General features: G+C 36.5%; 2 protein-coding genes across 3 annotated transcripts; one reads left to right on the forward strand and one right to left on the reverse strand.

The window, feature by feature from the left end:
* Positions 1–261: 261 nt before the first annotated feature.
* On the reverse strand, positions 262–4,587 carry LOC110929957. Of its 2 annotated transcripts, none has more exons than XM_022173156.2 (10): positions 4,399–4,587; positions 4,180–4,279; positions 3,096–3,173; positions 2,414–2,460; positions 2,263–2,320; positions 2,048–2,158; positions 1,855–1,971; positions 1,140–1,247; positions 881–1,050; positions 262–647 (listed from the first exon to the last, which is right to left on the reverse strand). In XM_022173156.2, exons 2-10 carry the CDS (start codon positions 4,250–4,252, stop codon positions 636–638), a joined length of 774 nt encoding a protein of 257 aa, XP_022028848.1. In that variant the 5' UTR covers positions 4,253–4,279; positions 4,399–4,587; the 3' UTR covers positions 262–635. The 2 variants fall into 2 exon arrangements, with proteins under 2 accessions (XP_022028848.1, XP_022028847.1); XM_022173155.2 differs by having other exon boundaries at positions 3,096–3,182; positions 4,399–4,586.
* An 11,143-nt stretch (positions 4,588–15,730) lies between these two features.
* LOC110932202 lies at positions 15,731–18,499 on the forward strand. The gene is made up of 2 exons (XM_022175555.1): positions 15,731–16,748; positions 16,836–18,499. Exons 1-2 carry the CDS (start codon positions 15,731–15,733, stop codon positions 18,497–18,499), a joined length of 2,682 nt encoding a protein of 893 aa, XP_022031247.1.
* Positions 18,500–19,125: the final 626 nt, after the last annotated feature.

Genomic DNA, 19,125 nt, shown 5'->3' on the forward strand with positions numbered 1-19,125 from the left:
CCATTTGATCCAATTGCATTAGCTGCTAAACACTTGCAGCCCATATTTAACATCTTCAATGAAGGTGGATCATGGGAGACCATATGCGATCATTAGCAGCGGCATCTTTTAGCAACCCTACAGTTAAGCTGTCAGGTAAACTAGTACAGATGCTGACCCAGCCAGCAGAAGTCAATGCAGGGTTTTATAAAACGGTCAACGGAAATGGATATGAAGAAATTGCAAAGATTTCTGCAAACGATTCATTTTACAAGCCCCGGATTGATAATTCAACTTTGTAAAGTCTTGATTAAGTACATGATAATATTCTTTAGGGTTTATGTACATCAGTTGCAACAAAAAGGCATCATATAATTGAACCGGAACTAGATTTGCATTTGGCATTTAAACAAATGACCGGAAAAACAACGCTATACGAGGATTTATACGTTGATAAAACCCTAGTTTGAACCGGTTCCAATGCCATCCTAGATATGAAACTTTGTTTCCCGTAGTTTAGCATGTGAACTAGAATCACATGAAACAGAACAAAGAAAAATGGTTCAAAAGTTCAAAAACATATTTACTGTTTAATCACCTCGGCTACCAAAATTTCTTCAGTGGCTGTACAACCGGAACATTGCTGCTGCATTGTCCTAATGGCCATCCTGCAATGAAAAAATCATATGTAGAAAAAGCTTAAAATATACGTTAGGCAACTTTTGACTGGTATAATATGTTCAGCCGGTTTCACTTTTAGCTAACTTATTAAAATTTGACCCGTTTGCCTTATGACCTGTTATCACTTAAATACAAACCATATTGATGTTTTATATAAATGGGTCAAAACTGAGTCGCTGCACACTAAATCACTAAAGAAAATTTTTATGATTATGCATACGTTTTCACGGTGGTCGTTGATTTCTGAAAATTGCATATAGCCAAAGTCATGATCATGTTGTGTAGATGATGATGATCTGTGATACATGTGGCTTATTGCGGATCTGAGTCGTTGATTTCTTTGCGAATAGAAAATCTTGGTTGCAAGTGGAGCTGGAACATTCAACATTCCTGTTCCACCATAATTGTTATCATAACCATTAATTCAGTTCGTCGGATTTACCAAAAATATTCATATTAGTAACGAGCGGGTGAATTACCGTTGGCCTGTAAATGGTGGTCATTGAGTTTTGTAGGTGTTTGATGGATGTTGACACTATCAAAGTTCTTCAAGCTTCTTACCTGTGATTCGTTTACGCACTCTCCGCCTGAATAACAAGTTTTAGTTATGACAAACATGTGATGTAAAGCGAATATAGTTTATGAAATTCTTAGTTCTACTTGCAATTAAGCTTTACTTATAAGAATTAAATTAAAAAAAGATTTGTAATTAGCACACTTTAAAAATACAACCGGCTGTATTGTATTTATATTCACTTGTACATAAATAAAAGTAATGTTTTACAAATAAAAGAAAATTTTGGTGGCAGCAAAGTAGCAATGTAAATTAATCAAAGAGTAAATTACGATTTTGGCCCCTGTGGTTATATCACTTTTACCCTTTTAGCCCAAAAAAGAATTCTTTTTATCATCTGAGCCCCCAACGTCTTTTTTTCTAACCCTTTTGTCCCCTAACACTAACCCCATCCATTAAATGTTAGGGGCCAAAAGGGTTAGAAAAAAAGACGTTGGGGACTCAGATGTTAAAAAATTCTTTTTTGAGCTAAAAGGGTAAAAGTGATATAACCACAGGGGCCAAAATCGTATTTTACTCTTAATCAAATAAAACATGTATTGCACATTCTAGAATATCATTTGCACATTATATATTGAAATATTTAAGACAAAACGATGCGCACAAAAGAAGGAAGGTACCTTTTTGTTTTGTAGGAAATGTAGTCTCCTTTGGGATTTGTTCATTGACATGCGAATTTGAAGCAACGGTATTAGCAATTGCACATCGTCCAGGCTTACCAACTGATGCAACTCGTGCTATATTCGAGTTAAGCTCGGCAAACACAACTTAAGGAAACACATGCAACAAATGAAAATAAATTTACAAGGATACTAGAAATACTAATTTGTAACTTCTTCTTCTCCTTCCTCGGAGGTTTCTTTTTCACTGCAACTTCAGTCTCTGTTGTGCAGTCTACTAGTGAGCTTAATGACTTGCAAATTTCTGTAAAAGTTGGAGACGAAGAAAAAAAAAAAAAAAACCTTGTAAAATTAAGTTGGTAATCATAACCAAGGTGCAACCATAGAGAATTACAAATATTTTATTACCTGCATGATTTGCGTATTGGCTAACCTTCACCGGTTTCTTGCAAGAATTGCAAGAAACCTGCAAATTGACATTTGATAAAATATAAAAATAATATTAAAATAATTCTTAACAAGAACATAAAAGAAAAACCAAACTTGTCTGAAAATTCACCAAGATTAAAGGATCCACCATAGGCCTCAAACCGAATACATCCATATCTGCAGTGCAAAATCATGACAATGACACAGAAGGTGAGTATACAATATAATTTAAATTTTGTAAAAACTTTAAAACAACATATAAAAGTAGGTTTTCTTAGTTAATAAGGTAATCGACCCATAATCGCACTTAGGGTGCTCATGTCATATAGTGTTCTCCTCACTAGTGTGTTCACAAAGGTTGTGTTTTATGTCAAGTGGGTCAAATAAAAAAACAAAGCTAAAGGGGGACTGGGTCACATGTTGAAAGTTACCAGAAGTCTATTAAAAGATTACTATTATAGCTATGCTTTTAATATATTAGCTGTTATAGTTAGAAGACTGTTCTATTACTATATTATAATAAGATTGTTCTTGCATTTTTAACTAATGCATTCATTATTTATAAAAAAAAATATAATTCATGAAAAATGTGTGTATGCAGGTCAACCCAACCAAAAGTGTTTCCGCCTGTACTAAAAGTGACCCATTTTAACCCCAGATTGTTTTGAATGGTTACTCAACCCACCCATCATGTCCACTCAATAAGAACAGTTTTTGCTACCAACAACGTCCCCGTTACTCACAAACTTTGGACAAGAAGACTTGCTTGAATTATTTTTCTAGCTCCAAATAATGAATAAGATAATTTTTACCTTCTTCATCAAGCAAATTTACTTCATCTGCCTCTTTAAGTTCTCTCTGAATGTACTGAGCCGCTAACTTCCAACACCCTGCATCCTCTGTCATAGAATTAAACAGGAAATAAAGTATAAACAATGACACTTGTCTACCATAATTGTCCGTAAAAGATGAGACGTATTTGACCATTAATCTAAGACAAAACCGTTAGTTAACAATGACATTTGTCAAACATCATAGGAAAACAAAAAAATAATAAACATGATCCATAGGAGAATTTATAGGAGATTCAAAAGATTAAAATATTATACTAATTTAAGAGCCATATAATACCAATGTTATAAGTTGGTGATCTGACTTGATAATTATACTTAATAATGTCCCGATCTAGTAATTATACACAGCCACACAGTGAGCACAAAGCGAACTTTTATTTCGCCTTTTACTAAGCATCACGTCACACCGTGATCTATTTCCTGCTTATGTGGCACTTTTACTTACCACGAGTCCGTTTCAAAAAAATATATATATATTAAGTACCAAACGACCCGTTTCCTAGCGCGTTGGCTAGCCACCCTATCGTTTACGCAGCCAATCGACCATTCTCTAACGAGATACTTGCCACGTCATCATTTCAACCACTCCCCTAAATTCCAAGCTCACCCATTTCTAAAACTATAACCACCATCAACTATAACTACATTATCCATTTAACCCTAAGGCCGGAGGGTGTGGTATAAAGCCCCTAGGGGCTTTATCACGCCACCTCAGTGCCACCTCACCGCCACGACACACAAGGGGCTTTAAAGCCCCCTCCTTTAACTTGCATGGTGTGGTATAAAGCCCCCTTTTACACTATAGCCCCCCCCCCCCCCCTCTTTAAAGACCATCAACTTCGAAAATCTCAAAGTTTGCTCGTTAACGTGCTGGCGGAAGGACGATGGCGCCCCCTATAATTGTGGCGGTGTGGACGATGGCGCCCGGGGGGGCGCTATGGTGGCTGAGGTGGCGGGGTGGCGTTAAGCCACACCCACCGGCCTAACCATAATAATAATAATAATAATTACAATGATTATAATAATAACAATGTGATTCCACCTGCCATTATCTGTGATGTACTCCCTCCTTCCAGAAGGGTTGTCACATGCCCACCTGCAAGAGAGCATACCATTGAGACAGACAGACGCCCTCGAATCACCTGTAAAATGCCACATTACCAACACACATTACATACCCACAAGATCAAAAGCAAAGATTTTTTAAATTCTGTACAACATTGCTATCAAGAATTGATCAAATCGAAGAATGTGAACTTACAAAAGGTTTATGGAAGTTGAAGAGGGTGAGAATGCGGGTTGTTTGAGAGCACCCATTGTGAGAAAATTGCAACGGTTTTAGGGATTTTGATTACAGGGATGAAAGGAAATGAAATCAAGTGTTGTGTTTTGGAAAATGAATTTGATGATTGGGATTTGTTTTGTTTGCAGGTCCCTCAAGTTTTGAACTTTGCTGTTTGCATCTTTTCCCAAAATAAATAAATCACTTTATTTACAAGTTGCAACTAATGAATCTTTTGTTCTTTAACTTTTCTTAGGGGGTGTTTGGCCTAGCTTTTTTATTTAAGCTTATAGCTTATTTTTATAAAATAAGCATTAGTGGGTGTTTGGTTGAGTTTTTTAAGCTTATGTTTATTAGCTTATATAAGCTAATTTCAAGAAGCTTATGGGTTGATGGTTTTTTTAGCTTATTTGAATAAGCTTATTTGATCAAGATGGTTTTTTACTCATTTGCTCTCAAATGGTGGATTAACTCATTTGAATATGATACACACAATGGTATTATACCCCTTCCCATAATACACAATGGATTAACTCAACTTGTAGAATATAAGCTAATCCAAACACTTAAAAATAGCTTATCAAATGAAAGAAAATAAGCATAAGCTACTTTAAAATATAAGCATAAGCCAAAAAAATAAAAGCTAGGCCAAACACCCCCTAAATGTGGGGTCTATAGATTAAATTGACGATTTTACCTACTAGATTAGTCTTTTAGAATAAGTTCTTAGGGTGTACGGGGCGCAATCGGGGAGTGGTGCGGTGAACGATTTCCCCGATCGGGAACACCGCCGCCATCCCCGCGGGGTCCCGAATCGGGGTTCAATTTGGGTGGGGGGTTACCGCTTGAATTTGCACATCGTTCGAGGGATATGACCGTTGAACGGTCGAATTCTTTATAAAAAAAAAAAAATCACTTTTTTTAAACTAATATAAATACCCAACTCATTTTCACCCTTTTTTATACACAACCCATCTCATTCTCACCCTTTTTTTATACACAACCCATCTCATTCTCACCCTTTTTTTATACACAACCCATCTCATTCTCTATATTTTTTTAAACTCTCCAACCACAACCATTATTTTTTATACTATCCAACCAAACCCCATCCACTTTTTATTTTTTATACACCGAGCAATGGAGAACCGACCCCGCGAGGCCAAGAAAAAAAATAAGGGGCGGGTATCGAAACCGTCTCGAGATGGTTCGAGCGGTGCAAATGCTCAACCACAACCCCCTTACGGATACACTTCACAACCCCCGTTTTATTTCCAACAACCTCCACACCCCTCGTTTTACAACACCCAACAACCCAATTTCGGCTATTTTCAAAATTTGCTATCAATGGACGCTCCTCCTCAATCCCCCGCCTTCGACCCATATGCTTATCGTTCTCCACAAGTTCCTTCTACACGAGGAAATGTCGAACGTCCTCTACCTATTGACGAGGACGACGAGGACGATGAGGTAGTGCCCGAAACTCAAAATTTGGGCGACGACGACGAGGAAGATGAATATAATGTGGACGAAGAAGCGGGCAACGAAGAAGACGAGGCCCGAGAAAAAAAGGGAAAACGGTGAGCGAAAAATGGACAAAAAAACAAGAAGAGGCGTTGGCGAAGGCGTGGGTACATTGTTCTACCAACAAAAAAAAGGGCAATCAACAAAGTCGCGAAAGTTTTTGGGGTAAAATTTTAGAGCACTATAACAAAAGTGTCGGTGGAAGTAACCGGACCGTTCATCAAGTACGGTCTAAATGGAACCCGATGCATTCGAAAATAAACTTTTTCAACGGCCTATACCAACAAGCGGTAAAAATTATATTTTTTTTAACATTGCATATTTTTTATTTTTTTTCTAAGTTCATACTTTTTTAACACTTTCTAATTTTTTTTTATTTTATAACATGTAGGATCGCACACGAGCAAGTGGATGTCAAGATCTCGACGTGATGAAAGTCGCGTTAAAAGAATTTAAAGAAAGATTTCCAAGCGGTTTTCAACACCTCGAGGCGTGGGAGGTCGTTCGAAAACACGAGAAATGGGCACAAGTCCCATTGATGGGCGAGGAAGGTGAAGGTTCGGCACATAAAAGAAAGCCCTTTGACGTAGACTTTTCAATCCCGGATATGAACGAAGATCCCTCGCCACAAAGACCACAACGGCGAGACAAGCGTCAAGCTACATCGTCCGAGGGAAGCTCGGCCGAGTTGGCGGCACAATTCAAAGTGTACACCGCCATGAAAGAAGCGAAGCAAGCGGTAGAATTGGAGGCGATCGAATTGAGGAAAAAAAGAGAGTCGGAGGCTCGCGAGCTCATATCGGTACAAATCGAGACGATGAAAAACTACAATTACGATCGAGATATGAAAACCTTCCTTAAGCCGCACGACGATGTTCCGCCAAGTATGTTGCCGATCATCCTCGCCCGAAAGCGAGAAATCGCTAACAAGTACGGGTGGCCATGCGATTTCTAGTTTCAATGTAATTTTTTTTTCTAGTTTGAATGTATTTTTTTTTTCTAGTTTGAATGTCTTTTTTTTTTCTAGTTTGAATGTGTTTTTTTTTCTAGTTTGAATGTATTTTTTTTTAAAATTTAATGAAATGTCTTTTATATAAATTTTTAAACATCAACAAAAAAAAAATAAAAATAATTTTGAACTCACCTAATAGGTGAGTGCCGCCATCAAAAAGGGGAATTAGGGGAGTGTATTAGGTGAGTTGACGTGGCACCATGTGATTGGTTAGGTGTAAGATGGGGGACTCACCTATTAGGTGAGCACCCCTTACACCCTTATGTTTGGATTGTAAGAGTGGCATTAAAGCGTTTGGATTGTAAGAGTGGATTAGAGCCAAACTTGGGGTTGTGACCCATGAAGTGATTGCTTGGAGGGACCAATCATGACCAATAGGGAAGTTGGCCCTAAAGGAGGGTCGAATGTTATAACTGAAACCATCACAAAGTATGAGACATGTCCCTCACTAGTTGTATGGCCAACAAATGCGAAGTTTATAGACCAATCGACTCCTTCACCTACCAGACTAGTCTTTTGAGTTGATATCTTCTGCTTGAGTTGTAACAAAGAGTTTGCACAAAACTAGTTTAAGGCTTTTGAGTGCGTTTTCAGAGTCTTCATCTTGTTATCACTTTCGAAATTATTCATACTTTTGTTAATGCTTCAGATAATATACTAAACAAATAATTGTGTCTAACCCTGGCAGCTTGACTATAAATAAAAATGAGCTAAACTAGTAAACAGATTCGCGTACGTGCCGGTGCGGGTACATTGTAAACATCGAATGGACTAGTGCAACTGTTATGTGACCCGCGCCCCGCAACAATCAAAAGGGGCTTATTATACCTTTAAAAATAGAAAACACACAGAGCAACTCGAATTTATGTCGTCGAATGAAAATGTATTGTATTAAATGGCACTCGGTTTAATATGTAAAGAAAACGTATTATACTTGCACTGACTTGTTTCCCGAGAAAAATTTTCGTCTAAACGTAGATCAACTCGAATTTATAGCGATACATACATAAAAATTTGCAAGTAAAAAGTTATTTTTTTCAAGTAAAGGAAAAAAGGATAAAGTCAAAACTTTTGAAACTCAAGGAGGTTGACGACAGATTAATTCTTTCAAAAAGAAATTAGCGAACGAAAATCATTAAAGAAAATTGCGTTTAAACGTAGACCAACACGTACATTAAAATTCGCACGTAAAAGCCTTCTTTTCAAGTAAAGCAACGAAAGGGGTATAGTCGAAACTTTTGAAACTCAAGGAGGTTAACGACAAATTAATTCTTTAAAAAAGAAATTAGCGAACGAAATCATTAAAGGAATTATATGTTAAAACACATATTATATATGGTACACAGGTGAAGTTGGAATATTAAAAACTTAAGGTATTAAACGTTGACTTTTGCAAAGCCAAGGGACTAAAATTGCAATGTGGTGAAACTTTGGGTAAAAACGCAAAAGGAAGAGCAAAGAGAGTTAAAAGTGCAAGCTTTGAAAGTATAGGGGGTGCAAGTAAAATAGAGTAGTGGCTAAAAATGCCATTTTGCAAAGTTGGGGGTGGATTTATCATTTTGTATGCAGCAGGGGTTAAAAATATCATTTCGCAATGTTGGGGGTGGCCTAGTCTTTTTGTGAAAGGGGGGGGGGGGTGGCGTAAAAGGCACTGACATTTGTTTATAAGACAGAGATAGTTTCGGGGCCTCTATTTGTTTTAGGATTTGACTATGTTTAGTTTGCATTCTGCATTCGATTTTTTCTCTTTTCTCTTTGATCACAAACTCCCTTATGGTTCTCCGTCTCCCTAATGCTTTGTTAAATTGTTATTAATCTTTGTGTTTGTTATTTTGTTTTCACAAATTGAATGTGAATGTGTGATTTAAGGTTTAATTTAGTTTAATTTTCCAGGTTTTGATATGTAGAGCAAAGAACCAGTTTACCTAAAATAGTTTTCTTTTCGTTACAACTCCCTCCAACTTTAATATGTGTGATTACGTGCCTTTTAAAATCGTATACAAAAATATATTAATCATATCTCCACGTGTTAGGATCCTAAGAAAAAAAATTACGCAAGGGTACAGTTAAAAAAATCTACTTTAGGTCTTAGAAAGTTTTGAGCCGTCCATGAGTTTCCGTTTCCTTATGATGTTTTGCTCATAAAGGATATTGCATATAGTAAACAAAAGTTTGGTCTTGGGTATAACAACCCTCAAAAATGTCCTAAAACACTCCGTAATCGAAAAACCGAACTCACGTAACATTATTTAATTTGAAAAATGGAAAAAATAATAATTTTATGTGTGTCGTGGGGCGCGACAGACTGAGAACAAACCTTTCGCGGGCCGCGAGAGGCTTGTACTTTTCCGGACACGCCTTGGGACACGTGTCGTCCACGTGTCACACCTACATTGATAACTGGTCAACCCTAAACCCTAGCTAGGTGTCTCGCGGGCTGCGAGAGGAGTAGCATGGGGCTGTCGCGGGGCGCGAGAGGGTCAGATTTCAAGTATAAATAGAACGTTTCAGCTGCAGTTCAACTCGTTCAAAATCCTTTTCCTTCTCTCAACATTCTGAACGAAAATAATACCCCAATACCCTAATTTCACGAAACTCTGCCCTGTTGTAAGTGTTTTAACCCCTGATCACTGATTCGATACCCTGCCTGATCGATCTTGAACCCAACAACGGATGCCAAAACGCTGCCCGGTAAAGGGTATGCTTTGTAAACTACGTTGGGGTTCTAATCTCGTGATGTATTGATAAAGTTGAATTGGGTTATTATACTAACACGCGTGCATTGTATATTTTTGTTAGGAACTCAGGAAAATCATAAGAAAATATTATCAGTAAGCTTATAGTAAAACCTAAGTTTACAAAGTGAGTCTTTCTCTCTTTTTATCAATTTGCTTTACAAAACCTTAAATGTTTTTCAATTATACTTACATTAATTAAGTCTTTGCATTCTACAATTATTGCCGGTATGTGGGGTTTTGTATACACTACTATTCAAGCGTTGTTATTGGACGAAAGTTAGCCAATAGTAATATGACCACAATCATTGTAACTGCCAACATGAAAAATACTGAATGAGTTTTTGGGTAGACATAAACATTGTAATCGCTCTTGATACTGTAAAAATATAACCATATATTTTTGTAAAATGGAATGAACTCGCCAGTATTTCTTACTGATAAAATATTTTCAAAACACGTTTCTGGTAACTTGATGTGAAGCTATTAGAAGCCAACTATGGAGCACTGAAGGCTTAAATAATAAGTTACCTAAATAAAAGAAGAAGTTTATGTTTTCAGCAATTAGGGTTTATCCCTATAAATACATTATAAATGAATTATGGGTTTAGCCCATTTGTTTAATATAAAATGTTTAGTGTTTTATAACTCTGAAATTATTTTCTAACTACGATCCTGATGAGTTAATTCCACTGCAAATTTAATAAACACTGATACCACCAGTCAGGCTCGCGGCACCTGCTTCCATGGTGGGGTCGGGGACTGCGACATTGGGTTTGCTCCTAATGTTTTGTTCAAATGAGGAGAAAATAATTTGAAAGTAATGATTGAAAAAGCGTTAATAGGCATTAACCATTGGTGTTATGATGTTGATATGATGAAAAATACCCCTTAGGAGACAATAACCACTACACATGATCTTAACCTTAAGGAACAAAACATTAGAAGCAAACCCAAGACCAAACTGTTGTTTACTATGTGTAATATATCCTTTAGGAGCAAAACATCATAAGGAAACGGAAACGTCCATCCCTCTTTATGCCCCTATAACGTTCATGAGGACGGTGCTCGAAGCGTTATCAAGCCCCTTCGCGCCCCTGGCTATTATCCATGTTCTGTTCAATTGCTCAACAAAATCTCATTCATAGTCGATATTAATGTATATTTTCCCTTAAAAAGGTTTTTAGATACTCACCTTTGAAGCTGGGCTCCAATAAGTGGTGATTATATTTAGTTTTTCAACAATTCTAAACAATCAAAATCATTTGTTTCCAACATCATCATCATCATCATCAATATGATGATCATGAGCTTATGGATGCTATAAACAATCTTAATTATTAAGTTCCATAAATGGGTTTCAAAATCTACTAAAGAGTTCCTATAACTGTAAAGAAGATCATAAGAAGTCATATAAATAGTTTTGTTTCATATCACTTACAAAATAAGAATATAGAAAAGGGTTTACTTCACTTGTTTGAGTCTCAACTCTCCGTCTTTTTAATGATATAGTCTGAACATATTTTTTTTAATCTACACCAGTGTCTAGAACCTTTAATCACTTGAATAAAAACACTTTAATACACATCTTAATACTGCTACACTACAAACCTTTTGGTTTCAAATCCTCCGCTTGAAGACTTCTTTCTTGTTGGTAGGTCGTGAAACATGCACATACACACACCTAATATCTTCGTATGTTTTTTTTTCATTATTGTGGCAAACCGACCTAAGACTATCCACTATGGTGATTTTTTTTTCAACCAGTTGCCATGTGGCTAATAAGACAATTAAGAAAGTCGTTTTTTTAATAAAAAAATATAATAATATTGAACAACCTGGTTGTGTGCTCAACCAAGGGTTACAACCAAAATATATAATATTTAATTGTTTTCTTCTCTTTTCTCTATTTAAAAATTAATTATAAAACATATTCATTTAATAAAATATTGGTTTTGGTTGGGTTGTGAATGAGAATGAAAAAATGAATTGGGTTGGGTTAGGTTGGGTTGTGTAAGTGAAAGAGAGAGAAAATAATGTTTTAATAAAAAATTAGGTTGGTTTGGGTTGTGATAGTGAATAGTCTTACGTGCCTCCCCCAACCTCCATAGAATTGAAGTCGGCCCCCATGGAAACTTATTAGGTCTTTAACTGCATTTAATTGGACTTTAGACTCAATAATCCAATATATACAATCCTAACACTTAGTTTAATAATTTAACATTTTGGCCCATATTTTAAAATATTAAATTGAACTCATATCACACATTTATATACTATCAATTTTTAAGAATGTTGTGCATCAGTTGTTGTATTGTTTGCTTTAAAAGTTGTACAATAGTATTTAGCATAGTATGGGATGATATATACAATGGGTTTTTAGTCTTATGCCATTTATATTTATAAACTATTTATAAACTATTAATTTGAAACATTTGTGTGCATCTTTTGTTGTAAGTTGTGCTTAAATGGTTGTATCTTAATCAAATATATGTTGTAAGTTGTGATTAGGTGGTTGTACCTTAATCAAATAATAATGGTTTCGTTACCTTATCAAATCCAATTTGTTTTGCATGCATGTATGGTTGTAAATTGTGCTTAAGTGGTTGTACCCTAATCAAATAATTGTTTCATTATCTTACTATATTCAATAGGTTTGATCCATTCAAAGTTGTGTTGTTTTATTTGTAAATTATTATTATTTATAATAATCTAATTAATTTAGTCAAAATCTTGTATAAATATAATTTGCAACATATTGATGCAATGGTTGTTGTAATGTATGCATTATGGTTTGTATAGTGGTAAAGATATATATTATATATAGATATAGATTACGATGGACCTGTCAAACGGGAACAAATAGACGCGGGTTCATCGTAACGCGCGAGATCTAGATCAACTTAGTTATTTTATTTTATATATTACGTTTCGGTTTAATTTCTTCGCATTAACACCGCAACTTCAGTGTCGGTGGTCGCTGACAATAGTGTGGCATTAGTGCTCGCCCCCGCCGCAACGCGGGGGTACTTAATACTAGTTATAAATAGAAACTTATCAATATTATATAATTTTTTTTCAAGATAACATAACGGAAATATGAAATGTTACACATATGAATGCGACTGATGATGTAGCATGTCGTGATGATCTTCAATTCTTCATTGGTATAGATCATTGTCTCACATCATTACTCCTTAAATTTTTTAGGGGGGGGGGGGGGGTGTTTGGGGGTAAGAACCAATACAAGATTCATAAATTGCTATTTAATTCTTCTAAGAGTTTGTTATCAAGTTTTATGTTATAGGTTGAGAAGAAATTTGACCTAAAACGATGTAATTAAGCTTTAAAAAAGATACATGGAGTATAAAGAAATTGTTCAAAAAGCAACTCAAATATAATATTTGCATTAAACATTCATAATTACGAATGAACATTACATTTGGTAATTTAATTAAATCAATTTCTTATATAATGAAAAGTAGAAAAGAAAAAGAAAATTATCAAATATTAAATTGGAGACCAAGGACATAAATCGTGACTAAAAATAATGTTTGACAAAGCATATGAAAAAAAAAACTAACCATCAAGTTTATAATGTTTGACAAAGTATATGACAAAAAAAAAAAAAAAAAAAAAAAAAAAAAAAAAAAACTAACCATCAATTTAGGAAAAAAACGTGAATGATTAGATGACAGTTGGTTTTTCTCAAACAGTCATTTTACGAACATAAATGATAAAACCGTACGGTACCGTTTGGTATGAAGGAATGAGAGGTGGAATGGAATGAACCATTGAGAGGGAATGAAGAAAAGAGTGTTTGGTTGGTCGATGGAATGGAATCGTCCATTCCAAAATGCATTCCATTCCCTCAAAATCATTCCATCCCTTCCCCCTATTTTTTTTCCATTCCATTCCCTCTTCACCCTTCATTAACAACACAACAACTCACTATCGTTGCCACCACCCACCACCACTGTCATCCGCCGCCGTCACCCGCCTTCGCCGCCACCCACCACCGCCGCCGCCCGCCATTGCCGTCACCCGCCACCCACCTCCATCCCCGCCACCGCCGCCATCCACCATCGCCGTTGCCACCTCCGATCACCTCCACCACTCACCTTCGATCATCGCCGCCACCACCTCCGATCACCGCCGCCGTCGCCACCCACCTCCGTCATCGCTATCAACCACCACCACCGCTACCACCTGCCACCACCGTCGCCACCGCTACCACCTCTGACCACCGCCCGCCACCGCTACCACCTCTGCCACCACCGTCGCCACCGCTACCACCTCTGCCACCGCTATCACCACCCACCATCGCTGCCCATCATTGACCACCGCCATCCGATTTTATTCCTTCGTCTTTTCTCGCATACCAAACAACAAAAAGTAATGGTTCATTCCATTCTCACATGGTAACCAAACAAGACATGGAATGGTAATAATCAATTCCATTACCTCATCCATTCCATTACCTCGTCCATTCCATTCCCTCGTCCATTCCATTACCCCATACCAAACAGGCCCTACTAGTAGCAAGGAAAGGGATGGGGTGTAAATAGACATTGATGAACTTCGTCTTACATAGTGGTAAGACAAGTGAAATGTTATTTTTTTTTCCACATATCTTCATATCATCAAGGTCATTTCATTAGGCTAAATTAGGGATGAGCAAATCGTTTCCGGTACCGGTACCGATACTGAATTTATCAAACCGGGTACTTTTTCGGTACCGACTTTTAGCATTTTCGGTACCGGTTCAGTACCGGTTTTTACCCTCAGATACCGGTACCGTACCGGCACCCACTTTTGGGGATTTTCGGAACTTGATGTTAAGTTTATAAAGTATATTACGAACATGTTAGATTCTACAAATATGTTGGTTAAAACTTACAGGATGGTACGAGACCATCTCCATGACAATCCTAATGTTACTCTTAAACTTCGTATAATCTCACAGAGAGATCGAGACGGTAGGACTTACAATTTACCTACGTGTTCTGAAGTTGCTGCTTTGATAGTTGATGAACCTGATCTCCAGATTGAAAGCCGTGATATTATTGTTGAAATGCGTTCCGGAGATCTTAAGCGTATTAGCGAGTTACATCCTTCTTATCTTGCTCTACAGTATCCAATTCTTTTTCCGTATGGAGTCGATGGATATAGGATTAACATTCCTCATAGGGATTTTGGTCCTAATACAAAGAAGACAAGACCAACTTGTACTATGAGGGAGTTTTTTGCTTATAGAATTCAGGATAGGCATAACAACTTTTCTCTAATTCTTAATGCAAGAAGGTTGTTTCAGCAGTTTTTAGTCGATGCCTACACAATGATTGAAAGTGAGAGGCTAAACTACATACGTTTTCAGCAAATCAAACTGAGATCTGATTCGCTTAACAGTCTTAAAAATGTTCAAGACGTTGGTCAGAGTGATTTGAGTCATACGGGACAACCTGTTATATTACCTTCATCTTTTACGGGTGGTTCTCGATACATGATGCAAAATTACTTAGATGCTATGGCGTTATGTCGGAAGTATGGGTATCCTGATTTCTTTATCACAATCACATGTAATCCGAAATGGCCTGAGATTGTAAGATTTATTGGTGACTCTTCAATTAAGCCTGAAGACAGACCTGACATACTTTGTCGATTGTTTAAGATGAAACTTGATGAATTGATAAAAGATATGAAGCAAAAAAAATTTTTTGGCGATATTAATGCAGGTATGTCAATACATCAGCTACTTTCAATTTATACAATTTTTTGGTCTTTCCATACATTATGTTTAATTTTTGTACTTATCGTTAAAATATTTTTTGTTTTGTAGTTGTTTATACCGTTGAGTTTCAAAAACGTGGTTTGCCACATGCGCGTATTTGCTTATTTATGAAAGCTGATCATAAGCTTCCTACGGTTGAACACATCGATCCCTTTTATATCAGCTGAAATTCCTGATAAGAACGAGGATCCTGAATTGTATTCTCTTGTGAGTGACTTTATGATTCATGGTCCTTGTGGATATGCGAACATGAAATGTCCATGCATGGTTGGGAACCGTTGTTCTAAGAATTTTCCAAAGAGGTTTTTGGATTCCACTTCCATTGATTCTGATGGATTTCCAGTTTATAGGAGAAGAGATTCTGGTCACACAGTTGTGAAGAAGGGCATTACTTTAGACAATAGGAGTGTAGTTCCATACAACAAAAAGCTACTTAAAAGATACCAGGTACACATCAACGTGGAATGGTGCAATCAGGCTGGCTCAATAAAGTATTTGTTTAAATACATTGATAAAGGACCTGATCGAGCCACTGTTGTTGTTTTTGATTCAGACAGAGGCCCCGATGAGGAGATTCCAAAAGATGAAATTAAAGAGTATTACGAAGCTAGATATGTTTCCGCATGTGAAGCCAGCTGGAGAATATTTGGCAATGATGTTCATTATCGGTATCCATCTGTTATGAGGTTACCATTTCATCTTCCAGGACAACAAAATGTTGTATTTAGTTGTGACGATGATATTGAGGATGTCCTAAACAAACCTCAAGTAAATTCCTCTATTTTCTTAGAATGGATGAAGATGAACAATTCTAAGCCTGAAGCAAGAGAACTTACTTATGTTGAGTTTCCCACAAAATATGTGTGGAAGTTAAAAGATCGTTGCTGGCAGCAACGCCAAAATTATGTTGTTATTGGAAGAATTTATTCTGCGTCTCCTTCTCTTGGTGAGGCTTATTACCTAAGAATTCTTCTTACTAAGGTTAAAGGGCCACGATCATTTGAAGAAATAAGAACATATGATGGTCTTGTGTATCCTACGTTTCGGGATGCGTGTTATGCACGTGGCCTGTTAGATGATGACAATGAATATATCGAGTGTATTAAAGAATCCAGTTTCACAGGAAACGGTCATTATCTTCGTTCTTTGTTTGCAACACTTCTATTGTCTAATACGCTATCTAGACCTGAAGTTGTTTGGGAGAAAACGTGGGAGCTATTGTCCGAGGACATTTTATACAATATGCGGAAAGATTCTGGCATGAGCGGTATCTTTTTTATCCTTTTGTTAAATTTTGTGATGTTATATTTTCAAGTTGTTTCGTTATATTAAATAATTTTTCTTATCATTGTAGATTTCGTTGTTTCTGATGAACGTTTAAAGAATATTACGTTGTCGAAAATCGAAAAATTCCTTCTTCGTAATGGATCCAGCTTGCACAGGTTTTCACCAATGCCTTATCCTTATGATGACTATCTAATGTCCGAGAGCAACCGTTTGATAAACGAGGAGCTTTCTTTTGACATGGATGAAGTTACGGCTGAGTTCAATAATCTTCACAGCTGTCTAAACGGCGATCAAAGAGCCGTGTATAATGAAATTATGGATGCTGTTCGGATTGGTAAGGGTGGTGTGTTTTTTGTGTACGGTTATGGTGGTACGGGCAAGAATTTTCTGTGGAAAACTTTAGGTGCTTCCATTAGATGCAATGGACAGATTGTTATTAATGTCGCTTCAAGTGGTATTGCATCTTTGTTGTTATCACGCGGTCGTACTGCTCACTCGCAATTTCATATTCCAATTAATGTCAATGAAGATTCGGTATGCCATATAAAGCCTAATACTGAAATCGCGAATCTTTTATATGAAGCAAAGTTGATTATTTGGGACGAGGCACCGATGATACACAAACATGCTTTCGAGGCTCTTGATCGTACAATGAAGGATGTTTTGAGTTTTTTTGATTCACGAAATTCAGAACTTCCATTTGGTGGGAAAACTATTGTATTTGGTGGTGACTTTAGACAAATCCTACCTGTTGTACAAAATGGAAGCAGGCAAGATATCGTAAACGCCTCATTATGTTCATCCCACATCTGGTCCAGTTGCAAGGTGTTGAAATTGACAACCAACATGCGTTTGTCGGTTGGATCAAGTACCTCAAACGTTGTGGAGATAAACGAATTTGGTAAATGGCTTCTTGACATCGGCGAAGGTAATGTTGGTGATTCTATCGACGGTGATGGAAATATTGAAATACCTGCTCATCTCTTAATAACTGATGAGAATGATCCAATTCAAGGTTTGATTGACTTTGTATATGCTTCAGTTCTTCATCGTTATAAAGACCGTGACTACTTTTCTGAGAGAGCTATACTCGCTCCTAAGAATGAAGTTGTTCATGAGATAAATGATCGTTTGCTTGATTTGTTTCCCGGTGAAGAAGTAGAGTATCTTAGCTCTGATAGTTTATGTCCGACTGAGGAAATCAACGATCCGTTACATCAAGATTTGTATAATCCAGATGTGTTAAATAGTGTAAAAGTATCAGGGTTACCAAATCATAGATTGGTATTGAAATTGGGCGTTCCGGTTATGCTTTTGAGGAATATTGATCAACAAAACGGTTTGTGCAATGGTACGCGTCTTCAAATCACACGTCTTGGTAAACGTGTTATTGAGGCTGAGATATTATCAGGAAGTAATGTTGGATCAAGAACTTACATCCCAAGAATCAGCATGATACCATCTGACAAGAAAATACCCTTCAAATTTCAAAGAAGGCAATTTCCAATAACCGTATGTTTTGCGATGACTATTAACAAAAGTCAAGGACAATCTCTATCTAGAGTTGGTATATACCTGAGAGACCCCGTGTTCTCACATGGTCAGCTTTATGTTGCGTTGTCGAGGGTAAAGACTAAGGATGGCGTTAAGGTTTTAATATTCGACAAAGATGGGAGGCCAACAAATAAAACTGCAAACGTTGTTTACAAAGAAATATTTGGGAAATTGTAGTTTAAAATTTTGTTATGACTTGTAATTGGGCAAGATGGTCTGTTTTTTTGTATGCTTTTATTGTATGTTAGGTGTTTTCAATTCCATGTCCTTATGTTACTTATTTAAGGACTATGTAATTTGTTTTAATTTTTTGTATGGTTTTTCATTGTTATATCAATAGAAGATGATATTACTATGTATTAAATATAACATATAAACAAAAACTAGAACATGTAGATATTTATAGACATTCTTACATAATAGAAGTCCAACGTACATGATTATCTTAACTATTAAACATATTAACCTACTAGAAAACCACTTATAACACTACATAACTTACATAACTTTTTAAACATTACCCAAAATTAATGTATATTATGTTTCTACCCTGTTTCATAATTTCAAACATCACCTTTAGCGGATAACGCCGGCAAGGAAGAAAACACAAATATCTTCAAAGTACTGGAACTTGCAATGATCACCTTCTTGTATGTTGTTATCTTTTAGCCATTTCGCCCAGCCTTTCACCACATACTTTATACTGTTTTTATTTGTTTCTGCCCTAACATCATGTTTTGTCTCCACATTCTGCCTGTTAGCGATTCTAACTTTCAAGGTTTCGTCAATTCCTGTTATCCTTG

Source organism: Helianthus annuus, chromosome 3 (genome assembly GCF_002127325.2).
Source record: "Helianthus annuus cultivar XRQ/B chromosome 3, HanXRQr2.0-SUNRISE, whole genome shotgun sequence".
In the NCBI taxonomy this organism is placed as follows: domain Eukaryota; kingdom Viridiplantae; phylum Streptophyta; class Magnoliopsida; order Asterales; family Asteraceae; genus Helianthus; species Helianthus annuus.

Coding starts and splice junctions, on each gene's coding strand:
- LOC110929957 (XM_022173155.2), bottom strand. CDS start 4,252: ATGGTATGCTCTCTTGCAGGTGGGCATGTGACAACCCTTCTGGAAGGA. Junction 3,183..4,179: donor TACATCACAGATAATGGCAG/GTGGAATCACAT, acceptor ATTCTATGACAG/AGGATGCAGGGTGTTGGAAG. Junction 2,159..2,262: donor CCAATACGCAAATCATGCAG/GTAATAAAATAT, acceptor CAACTTTTACAG/AAATTTGCAAGTCATTAAGC.
- LOC110932202 (XM_022175555.1), top strand. CDS start 15,731: ATGAAATGTCCATGCATGGTTGGGAACCGTTGTTCTAAGAATTTTCCA. Junction 16,749..16,835: donor GAAAGATTCTGGCATGAGCG/GTATCTTTTTTA, acceptor TTATCATTGTAG/ATTTCGTTGTTTCTGATGAA.